This window comes from Zosterops lateralis, assembly GCF_965231275.1.
Source record: "Zosterops lateralis genome assembly, chromosome: 3".
In the NCBI taxonomy this organism is placed as follows: Eukaryota; Metazoa; Chordata; class Aves; order Passeriformes; family Zosteropidae; genus Zosterops; species Zosterops lateralis.
The window spans coordinates 61491173-61503842 of NC_139764.1; the positions used below are offsets into that span (position 1 = coordinate 61491173).

Consider the following 12670-nt stretch of genomic DNA (forward strand, 5'->3'; position numbering starts at 1 on the left):
CAGGCAAAATGGAAAGAGAAGTCTACCCAATATTAGACCAATTTAAGCATACCATAAGAAAATATACTGTTTGTTTTTTTTTTCTTTCTAAAAGGGACATTATATTGTCAGTTCGACTTCTTACTTCTCAGGTTACATGTGAAAAAATGTCACCTCTGCTTAGGGAGTCACAGTTTATTTACTGTAATTCCTCAGATTAACTTGAACTGAAAGGAAGGAATTTTAATAATGACTTAAAGTATTTTAACAAATTAACTTTAAAATTTAATTCAAATCAATTTTTCAGGGGACAAACTCAGACAGCAACTATACACACTTTTGTAATTTAAAGAGTAATTTTCCTCATCTGCTGATTCTATCTTAAAAATGTAAATGAGAGAACTCGATTTTGTGACTAATGAGAATTAACTGGTTGCTTTGTTTTCTTTTTGAATTGGGACAGTTGAATTCTTCTCTCTATTCTCTAATTTACCAACCCAATTAAATTACCATTCATCCGCATTGTAATTCTGAAGAATCCTTGAACCTATAAAAATCCTAGATGTAAACTAAAATTACTTTGCATTTCAAAAATAAGTTAATTTTTATTGGTAGTTAGAACTTCAAGGAGGTGCTAGCAACAGCCCTTTGTGTTCTACCATTTATAGCTTTCAGAAGTATCCATCCCTTAGAAACTGCTATCCTTCTACCCATGCTCTCCTAGAAGTCTCGCAGCTCCAGTTAGTCATGCATTACTCCTGAATAATTGGTCAATCTACTTGTTTCTGCCCTGAAGTCTCCAGACATACTGTCCTCTTGAAACATGAAAGAAGTTGATAAGGATTTATTTTCCTACAGACAAATACTGCAACTATATACATTTCATGTCTGCTTCTTCAAAAAGCAAACCATAAAAATATTTTAGTCAATACTCATCTGCTCATTTAACTGTCTTCAAATGTTGCAAATCTGGAACAACCGGCTCTACTCGTCTATACCTTTTTATGCAAAAAATTTCCTTTTTCCCAGTGAGTAAAGACTTGATCAAAAAAACGAAGCAAAAACCCCCACAAAGCTTAGATACAGGGTTTGGTCTGTCTATCACATGCTCTGCAGACTGACAATGCCAGGTGAACTTTGTATCACTTGGTCAGGTGGCTTTCAAGCCTAAGACATGACATCTCACCAGATCAACTTCCTCTCCGGTTCACACGGGCATGCCTCCGTGCCCTCCAGATAATCCACTGACAGGGATGGATTACAAATCCATAGATTGAGAAAGTGATCTTGGCCGCTCAGATATCAGGGGTGTTCCTGCTGCACTGACAGCACCATGGCGCACAGGAGGCAGCCGGGGGAACACCCGGGGCCAGGAATGCCGCTGGCTGTGTGAAGCTGCGGCTGTGTGTGGCCCAGTGCCGTGTGTCTGCAGGCTCCTCTGCAGGCTCTCCTGCAGCATGGCAACTGCAAGCCCAGTTTCTGCCTCCATGCATTCACAGTTGAAGCTACTGGATCCATCCAGCACCCACGGCCTGCTCAAAACCAAGGATGTACACTCACCTTTACAGGGGAAGGTTTAGCCATTCAGAAACCCAAGAACGGCTTCCAGAACAACAGGGGTGAAAACCACACACCAAGGGAAAACACATTCAGTTCGGAGCCCCAAGTAGATAACCGAAGTAGCACAGTGGCTATTTCAGACCCTCATTTTACCCCCTCTGCATAGAAATCCTTTATGGAAATCACTACCAAGAGTTCTGAGGATGAGTGGCCATTTCTCCTCCACCCCTGAAGAAAACCTGCACAGCTTTATCCCTTTGTATACAAATAAGGATTCTCCTCCCTCCAGAGGATGAGAATTAATTTGCGGAGTGCTTCCAAAAACTGAATTATTTGATAACATTAATATGAATCAGAACAGATCAGAAGTACACACTCTATTTGCATTGACATGCTTGTTCTTAAATTTCTGCTGCTGTTCAAAGCCTTTTAAGCTAGAGCTGCTATGCGGCGTTTCCTCAGATAGTGTTGCTTTGGAAATCTGTGGTAACATAACACCACAACATGGTGTTTCCTTGTTTTGGTTTGCTGTACTGTAAAAACACTTGTGAAAACAAAAGTTGTTGCAAATCTACCAAGAAATTGTAAAAAATTACTCCTTAAAACAGTACTTGGGAAAGACAAATAATGTTATAGATTTTGGCAAATGACATCCAATAACATGTAGCAAATTTGCACTTACTAGCCAACTTACTCTAGAATAAGACTAGCACTTTTTGGACAAGTCTTGTTGAGAAAAATGATCCATACTGACTCTAAAAATAGTGTATAGTAAATTTGGAAAAGACTCCATTAAGAAAAAAGTCAAAATAAATTTAAGTTGCAGTTTAAAAAAGTAGCATTTTTCCATATTTCTGTACTGACACACAGTCACAACATGAATCTATAATTAAATGTTTGGACAGTGTATAACATTCTTGTTATCTTATGCAAACACATCTTGGAGAGAACCAGGTAAATATAAGCTATTCCTATTAGATGTGCTAAAGCTGTATATAACTACAGGAAGAAGTAGTCAAGTTTAAGCTTCATAACAGTCCCCGCTATATTCACATTACATAGGGTTATGTTCTTTCAAATCACTTACCCAAACCAATGAAATACTCATATTTGCCTAAGGATCTGCCTCTGTATACACACACGCTGTTAAGTGTGTTTGATTTTCTCACCAGCATGCCCAGACAAGATAATGAATTTGATTTCTCCACAGTACAGCTAAAAAGAGTCGTGTGCCTATGTACCTGTGTGTATAAATAATTATCTCCAGAAGCTATAAATGTGTAAAATATGGTCACAGTATACTGTAATCCCTATCACACTTTGGAAGTTACCAGTATTTTTACATATTACTTCAGTGAAGAAACTGTGCCTCTAATAAAGTTTTTACCTGTAATTTCCATTCATTTCAGTTTTAGTGTAAAGATGAAATGCAAATAGCTTTAGGCACAATTTAATATTGACTTTCCCTCAATCTATTTGCCAATTTTGGCTGCTGCAAATTTTCAACAAAAATATGAAAGAGGTTAAAATAATAATAATAAAAAGTCTTCACCTGAAACATTGCCTTTGTGGACCTAGAATATGGATAAATCAAATAGTGTGTTACAAATTATTTTCTCCGTCACTCTTTATTTTATTTGGAAATAGGATTATCATCTGATTCAATGTCATTTTATATACAGGTTTTGGAGGGAGGAATGGATGGAAGAGAGAGACAGAGAAGTATGAGATCTAATCCGCCTGACTTCAAATTGGTAACTGTCAGATTGCTTATCCCCACATGCCCAAATACCTACTCAATATTAGATGAATAATGCTAAAGATGTAGTTTTTTGAACTACTCAAAGATGTAATTTTTGAACTAACTGTCAACTAAGTGATACTTTTGATTACTTGCAGGTTATAGATTTGATTTTAAAATAAATTGAGATGGTAGGCAGGAAGAATTTTTTTTACTTCTGAAGAAAAAAGTATCAAGAGTTGGGGTAGCAACACAGTTTAATAAAAGGTTGAATTCCTTCTTCAATATTCTCTTACAGTGCCAAATTACCAGGAAGGACTTAACAGAGGTTCTTTTTCTGTACTAGTTCCATAAGTTTCCATACTCCCTCCCACCATGTAGGAGGTTTTATTTTCCTTTGATTAAGAAAAGAAACCTCCACTATTTTTTAAATTAGCAGCAAAACTCACGCAACTTCATGCTTCAGAATTAGTAACATGCCATGTAAGTTTCAAGTGTTCAGCCTTTTCTTTTGAAGGTGGTGAAGAGTTGAATATTTAAATGTAGCATTTTTAAATTATTACTTATTCAGGCTCTATGTTAGACTTAGCAGTTTTAGTTCCTTTCTCTTTCCAGCTATCAACCTTCTTACCACTCCTGTTTTTCCACATTCATATTTTTTCGCTTAGTCCACTTTCTTAATTTTTTTGACAATTTATTTCAAGTTACATCATTCCCATTGTCATAAAATCTGAACCTGGACACAAGTCAAACGCTTAAAATCAAAACACATATTTCTTCCCACTCTAAAAGGAACAAAGTATTTTACTTTAAGCCTTCCCAGAAAGTGAACATTTTTAGAACTGACTCAAACCTATCAACTCTTACCAAAAAGCAAGCTGCAAAAACTCTGTTAAAAGGTCACAGGCATGCAGGAGGAAGGGTAAACAACCAGCTGCTGATTTCAGAGCTTTCCAATTTTGCTCAGTGTTTTGAAATCTTTCAATTTCAAACTATGCCATCACAGTCCTTTCTTTCTCAAAGACCGAAATATGATACTTAGTAAACTGATGAACTTTTTCTTATTTGCACAGTGTAAGGCTCAAAGTGTGACACATACTTTATACGTTTGCACGTAAATTTTCTCATTCAATATTCATTTTCTATGAAACAGTCCAGCTTTGACTTACTACTCTGTTGGTAGCTGTGAAAAAAATAGTGAACAAATTTAAGAGCAGCTTTCATTAAGGGCAACTGGGGCAGGGGTGCAGGGCTGTTGCATCTCATTTAGGTAGTGGGAAATACTTCTCATCTCTGAAGGGATGAATGACATTTTTAGGGTGTGGAACTGCATTTCAATGTTGAAAATTTATAGGGAGAAAAACTTCAGAGAATCATCTAGGTTGAAAAAGATGTCTGAGACCATCAACTCCAACCTTTGATGGTCTTGTCACATCCAGTCATTTCTTGAACACCTCCAGGCTGGTGACTCCATCCCCTCTCTGCAGCCCATTCCAATGCTTAACAACCCTTTCTGCAAGGAAATTCCTCCTTATGTCCAGCCTGAACCCCCCGCCAGTGCAGCTGTATGCTATGCCCTCTTGTCCTGTCACTGGTTGCCTGGGAGAGAAGAGGTCAGCCTCCACCTGGCTACATCCTCCTTTCACGCGGTTGTGGAGAATGAAAAGGCGCCTCCTGAGCCTCCTTTTCTGCAGGTTAAAAAGGAGGCTCAGGGGGGACCTCAGCCATCTCAGCCACCCCTCACAGGAGTTGTGCTCCCTTCGCCAGCTCTGCTGCCCTTCTCTGGACTCACTCCAGCACCTCAATGTCCTTCTTGAAGTGAATGGCCCAGAACTGGACACAGCACTCGAGGTGTGGCCTGTGAATTCCCACCTTGAGGTACAGCTTGCATTCAATTAACATTCAATCCTACAAAACTTACAGTTTTGCCTAGCCTTAGTTTCCCTTAGTTACCTTGTTGACAGAGTATTTCCAGCTTTGCTCAGACACTGAATACACACAAACTCTCTGGAAAACCTGACAAAGGGCACTATATTTCCTAAAGCTTTCCATTTCTTTAAAGCTTTATTTTAGGATTAATTTATTCTGTAATTAATTAACCCAAACATTTCTATGATTCAAAGCATACATCAAAGCCCCCTCTTCATAGTTTCCATAATGTTTCTTTTACATGCAGACATTCTGCAGAATCAGTGCAAGAACTAGCAAAAAAATCTGACCTGTTTTTCTCAGCAAGTCATTAACAAGAAACTGCACACAAAGTGTGAATTTCATTTCCAATGCTGAGCAGAAACAAATATTTATTCTAAATGTATATTTGAACAGTTGGAAGCCACTTGCAAGACAAGGGAGAGCAGCTCACCTTGCATTTTGGACACTTCTGGGCATTCCTCTGCCCGTGTTCGATTTCGTTGGCCCAGTGACGTAACAGCTTGTCTCCCTTCTTGTATTCTTTGCAGTTAACGCCTTCATGCCAGGGAGAGTGGCACTTGAAACACCAGACAAATTGGCAAGATGGACACTGGATCTGTATAAATGAGAAAACACCACACGTTTGCAAGCTGGGTGCTGATACAAGTAGAAAGCCTGTTTTAAAACCACTGCTCTCCAATTAAAGAGCAGCTGCCCAGAAAAGGTCTAACATCTTTTGGAGACTCTGTTTTAAAAACACAATAAGTTGTGGAAGCTAGCTTGTTCTTTTCCTTTTTAAACAAGAGAAAATACAAAAGTAATTGCTAAAGCTGGGAAAGGTCTCAATCAAATGAAGCACAAGTAGCTTGGTTTAATCACAGGCACTACTTCCCAAAGTGATTGTGTGGCTCAACTGACAAAAGACAGAATACAGAAAGTTTATTCAATTGCATCCAATACATTTGTGAGAATACCTAAAAATTAGCTGACAGTTTTCAGTGCAGTGCATCTGTCTTTTTCCAGGAAAAAACTGCACTGCCAAGGCTATTACAGAAAGTACTTGGTCTTCTGAAGGGGCTCTACGGAACTCAGCATGGGTTATGAAGCTTATATTAGAAATGGTCCTGGGAAAAGGGGCCATGAGCAAGGCTCTCATCCAAGAGCCACAACTATCAACGGGAAGTGAGGCACCTCCTTTTGCTCTTGATTGCGTCAAGGCAAGCTGAGGCTGTGCCAACAGCCCACTTGCTACAGACCACACCTAATGGCAAAACCCACAAGCCATATTAAAATTGAGAAAGGATCTATTCTTTCCACTCCCTCAGTTTTAAACCATTGTGTCAAACAGGTACCATCGTCATCACATCTTCTTCCACAGCCTGCTCTTTTTTTTTCTGAAAAGCTAAGGCAGCTGCTGTGTTTGCAGGAGTAATAAACAGAGGCACATTGCAGCTGCTTATCTGACAAAAGACAGGCCTCCAACCTGGGTCATGACTAAGGAAGGCAAGAACTAGAAGCCACATTAGACTCAGGTACATCCAGGCTCCTACAACACGTTCATTTCTGCTGTGTTTGGCAGCAAAACATCTCAGCCTCTCAAGCAACTGCTGGGCCCTGCCCACCATCTCCAGTTGCAGTCCATGTCTGGCACTGCCCAGGTTTTGTACCCAGCTGATGGATGGGATTGAGGACTTCAACCAGCCAAACCAAGGGTTTTTGATTATCTGTGTCCAGACTTGGTTCACCACCAAACCACAGAATCATCTGCATGGTGTGTGTGCTTCTCACATCCTAGAGTGGAGTCACATGTAAAGTCCCCAAAACATATTTCTCAAGTTCTCACTCCCACCAGCTGCTGTGTCCTCCTGTTGAGTCATGACAACTGGTGTTATGATTCCTTGACTACAATTAAGCATCCAAAAGTAGGTGCTCTGATCTCCCTTACATATTTTGCTGGGGCTAGCCAAATTATTTACACATGCAATCACTACATCTTGTTTAAAGAGAAACGACACACTAAAACTGAAACATGTGCATTACAAACATCATTAGTTTTTACCTGAAAATTTGTCCAAGGCCATGATAAAATATAAAACAAAAGCAATACAAAACAATGCCCTTTGTCAAATATAATGAGCCAGTGGCCAAGATGCTGAATCAATGAAAATATACTATCTTGCATCTCTGCTTCCCAGATGAATTCTCCTAATAAAACCAGTTTAAAAGAAAGGAAATTTCCTGCTCTGAGGAACCTAAAGAATGATTGATATATATATATATATATTGCTACTAACCAAACTAACACAAAGCACTGATCAGTATTTCCACAATACTTTGAAAACCAATATACACAAGACAGTCATCTAACGTAGTCTAAACCATATCTCCGCATCTTTATTTTTTCCTTTTTCTTCCCCACTCCCTCCCAGCACTGAATTTATGTCTTTCAACAACACATATCACAATGTCCTGCTGCTGGGGAGACAGATTATAGCAAGCATCATATTGTGGGACTCAGTATTTGTTATACCTCAGTCAAAGATGGAGCTTGTAGCCACAAGTAAGTGCTCTACAACTACAACCTGAAAACTTTCATCAGTTGCAGTATTCAGACATTTGAGATAGAACATGGTTGCTAAAAAGTACAAACCCAAATCAACAGGTTAGGAAGCTGCAAGTTAAAGCCTCTTCTTTAAATAAAAAGGCAACATAATTTAAAACACAAGTTCTGTGGGTTTGCTTTTAGATGAATATCTGACAATTAATTGCATACTCTTTCTATTATAGCATGCACATAAGTGAAAGCAATACAGCAGCCACTAGGATATATATTTAAACTTACACAAGCACACTGACATCAGGTGTTTCTAAATACATTAATCAGAAAGTACTGAAATACAGGATGAGGCTATAACCACAGGAACTCAAAATAACACTTCTTACCACAAATGGCCCTAACTGAACTAGTGAGAACTCTATGTTTCATTTCCAGTTTCCTCTTCCACCTGTCACCCTGACAGCACCTTCCTCAAAACTGAACTTGTAAATAGTTTTTTATATTTTGAACAGGCCATTTCACTTCTGTGGGTTCAATGCTTCCTGAGCATAACTGAAGCAAGCAAAGAAAACTATGTCCTTTAAGTAGTTATGAACCTTATTTTTCTTGGAACTAGTGGCTGCAAAACAAACCCCTAAAACCATTTAAACTTGGATGCAGTGTGATGCCCCTGTGCTTAAGAAACAGAACAGGGTAATTACAGCAGTCTTTCACATTTTTATTTCACTTTTTTTCTGCTTTTCTGAAAGAAAAGTCAAATATTATTTGATTCACGCTTCAAGGCCACACAAATGCTATCTCCATATAATTTTAAACCAGTAAATATAGTCCAGCAAAGCAGACAAACTATATCTGCAAAACAAAACATTAACCTTGTGTTTTTTCAAATATGTTTTCCCTCACACAAACATTTTCCCACTTATTTTATGATTTCTCTTTCTATTGATTAGAATTGAGAGGATGGATATAGACACAAACTTCTATGCCATCTGGAGATCAATCTCCCTTGACATAGAAAAGATTGCACAACTTTGTGTTCTAACTCTCTTAGTTCTCAGCTTTCTGAAACACTGACCTTTGAGGCTAACATTTTCCACTTTCTTAGCAAGCCTCTTTACTGCAAGCTACGTTATCTATCAGTTTCCTCACCTCACAGGAATAGGTTTTTCAAAACCGATAGATAATTTCAACACAAAACCCAACTCAGTGTGACCTGATGATAATAAAACTGACTGCACATGAAAAATATTCCTAGAACCTGAAGGTATAAAAAGCTTAGTGAGATTTTCTGCTGCTCGGTGGAACAGTAGCTATATAAGAGGATGGCCAAATTAATTATGCAATTAGCTGATTAAGTAAATTACAGTCTCTAGCTGCAGATACTGTCACTTTATTTGAAAATAAATATGGGCTCCAGCCAAAACAACTTCCTTCTCCTCATCATCAACCCATCCCCTCTCTTGAAACAGCTGAAAATAAGCAACAACAAAACAAACAAATTTCTACCCCAATTAGGGCTGATCTTTGATCCAGCTGCCAGTGTGACACCAAAACATCAACATAAGCCAAGGCAGGCTGGTAGGAATAAACAGCTGAGAGCAAGGAGGGAGAGCACAGCAAAACCATCACATCGGCAGCAGCTGAGGCTCAAGGTGGACTGAAGTGATGCACAGCCATGAAGATATCTGCCACTTAAAAGTTAAAATCTGATCCAAAAGTGGGGAGCTAACAGATCAGCTCTATCACAGCATCTCTGCTGGTACAAATTCCTTCTAGAACAATTTTCAGAAACTCTTTAGTAGTTAAAAAAAAAGATGGTTTGTGTAATAACTGCATTGAAAAAGCATTTACATTTGCAAATCCAAGCCCTCAAGCCCTCCTTTTATGTGACATGTATCACTTGACAGAAGTGAACAAGAAAATTTCATTATGAATCTCACAGAGCAGAGTATTGCTTCTCCATGGCAAGTGGCAGGTCAAAAAACTAACTTTAACAGGCAAAAGCCAGAGCTTCCTCACAGAAGCTTCCTCACAGTTTCTTACTCACTCTTGTGAAACCTTTACCTGTTCCATGCACAGGAACTCAACCAGCAATTTTTCAATTTCTGCCCATTTCCACTGCACTTCTGCATAACAGCTCTGAACAAAGGTTTGTTAGGTTCTTGTCTGCCACCACAAGGCACTCAATTCAGGACATATGAGAGGGGGCAAAGAAATTTTCAGAGTTAATGCTGGGTCCATTTGCAATAAAAATATTTTATATAGAAAATTAAATAGTTCTGTTGCTGTTGTTTTGTGTGGCCCTAAGTGGCACTAATGGTAGAAGAAAGGTTTGGATAGCAAGTTCTCTTTTTCTTCCCCTCCTTCTTCCTCGACATACATGTTACCTTTCCAGGCTCAGCACACTGTGACTTGAATATCAGCCAATTGAACTGTTAGACCAAGACCAGCTTAGCTGACACAAATCAGCTATAACAAGAAAAACTAACTTATAATTTTGCTGCCTCTTGAAATTTCCATTTTATTTGTAATTTTAAATACTGTATCAAGATTTTAGAAATGGCTCTAACCTTTTTAAAGTATCAGTTCAAATGAAGTCTTGGATTTTAGAAAGCTTTCCCCTTGCAGTGTATAAAAGAGTGAGGGTACTGGCTGTGCTGTGATCCTACCAGCAGGCTTGTGTGTACGTGTTCCCCATACATGACTCAGTTCTCTTGAAACCAACACTTGCAGTGCTGGTGCAGAATTCATCTGGTGCAATTGCTGTTTAGATTACTTGCATGTGAATGGCAGAGCCTCAAAAGCTTCCAGTCAGATGCCACCTATGCTATACACAAAAGAAAATGCATCTTCGCCTCCAAACACCTAAAATTCAAGACACAATGTGTACACGTAATCACAGAAGAACCTAAGAAAACTGATAATATTGGTTCACAGGTATGTGTGTATGTAAATTACTCACATATACTCCATGCCCTGTATAGCCATATTTTTAAACCTTCTCCCTGCAACAAAACTTATCCTTGTGTTAAGCTTAAAATAAATCACTAAAACTGTATCTACATCAGAAAACAGTTTAGGTTCAAGGAGTATGCTGAAGCCCTGTGGACCATGAACATTTGTACTGCTTGCTAGCATTTTCCCAATTATATTTCTGACTAGCATCAACTAGACATTCTTGCACACAACACTTGGGCTCAGCTCAAAGGACAGATTTTGCCAGAGTCTGCTGCCAGGAGATTTAAGCTCTGCAGATCACAGGTACACACACACACTGAACCACCACATGACCAGTGAACTGCTCCTGGCCTGAACTATACACCACACAGTCACCCATTCCTTCCCATTGTGGTTTGTAGGGCAGTTGGGAACATTTTAACTCATAAAAAAGCACTGATTATGCTCTGAGGAATGTTCTCAGATCTGGCAGGACTGTGATACAACAGCTGCACCACCAATGACCCACACCTGTGGGACACTAACAGCCTCTGACACCTTAATAGAGGTGGCTGCCAAAGCATTACAGGCTCTGATCTACCCTGGATTACATCTGATGTGTGGTGATGATGAAGCAAGTGGGTGAAGGAGAATAGCTTTGGGCAGAAGGAATTTTACTTGTAGTTTCAATTTTTTTCCACCGCAATGTAAGATGACAAAAATTTGAAAACACTGATTCCAACACCTTGTGGCATGTTATTCATGCCCTACACACATATGCACAAATAGCTCATAGCTCAGAATTAGCTTTACCAACTTTTCAACTCCAACAAATACACAACCTTCCACCTTTTAATCTTCATACTGGGCTGAATCTTATGCTGTGTAATTAGGGCTATCTAAACAGTCATCTAAACTCCTACTGAGGAGAACTGGTTTGTCCAGGAAAGGCCAGCTCAGTCATGAAATTAACCACAACAAATCTAGTAACCGGATGGAAAACTATCACAGAACACAGTGCTGCAGACAACTGCTGTCTTCTGGAACTTAGATGGACTTTCAGCAGCTCAAAGCTTATTATAAATTCTTGCTTTTTATCTTTGGTTGAATTCACAGTATAAGAAATTCTTCTATGAAAAGAAATACTGCAGAAAATTTTTTTTTTTCCTGTTTCTCAAAGTTCTGCATTGTGAATGATGAGCCTACAGTAATGTATAACCTCTGTAAAGGGAGTGAAGAAATCAGAATCAACATGCAGGACAGACAACAGCTCTATTACTAAGGAAGAAGCAAAGACAACAGCCTAACATTGTAAATGCCCAGAACTCACTCACCCAGAGTTTCAGGGAAAACTTAAAAGTTGTGTGTCTAAAATGATTGGTTATAGTGGTAACTCCCCTTTCCCAGTCTCTTCTGACTGTGACCATATTACTTGCATGTCAAAAAGAAAACACTCTTTAAATTAAACTATATCTCAGGACAAAATTATGCCACCTACCAAAAAAAATACAAGCTGAAGAGTTCAGCTGCTTGAACTGTTAGAAGTCAATTAAATACTTAATCAATGACGTACTATGTGTTCATATTCCTAATCATAGCTTGCACACAGCTCCAGTGAAACAAAAAAATTCATTTAATGCTCACCAAATGCTGTCCTACTTTTGCAGTGCCATCTAACCCACAGCCCCGGCAAGCATGCTCACTTTGTATTTGTTCTCCAATTTGGCAGGGGTAGGAATGTGGCCTCTCCTCCGGAAGGTTGTAAAGTGCTTGCACTGAGGGCATGGCTTGGTGCTGGAGTCGATGCGGCTGAGCTCCAGGAAGTATTTATACTTGATGATGTCGTCATGGGGCAGGTTATACAGGACAGTTGTTTCATCCAGGTGCTCGCTGCACTCTGTGATGGGGCATTTTATATCCGCTTGTCCCAGCTGCACCTGCGCATTAAAAAAAAAAAAAAAAAAAGACCTGTATGACATTTTGCT

The 12670-nt window shown here is 39.1% G+C and overlaps 1 protein-coding gene across 1 annotated transcript in view; it reads right to left on the minus strand.

Moving 5' to 3' along the window:
* The window catches only part of RNF217 (ring finger protein 217), a gene marked incomplete at its 5' end in the record, with an annotated part of 66117 nt that overhangs the window by 20486 nt on the left and 32961 nt on the right, over positions 1-12670 (minus strand). Inside the window, 2 exons of the mRNA XM_083856286.1 lie at positions 5643-5807; positions 12389-12622. Coding sequence (XP_083712412.1) covers positions 5643-5807; positions 12389-12622 — 399 coding nt within the window. The remainder of the gene's footprint in view (positions 1-5642; positions 5808-12388; positions 12623-12670) is intronic.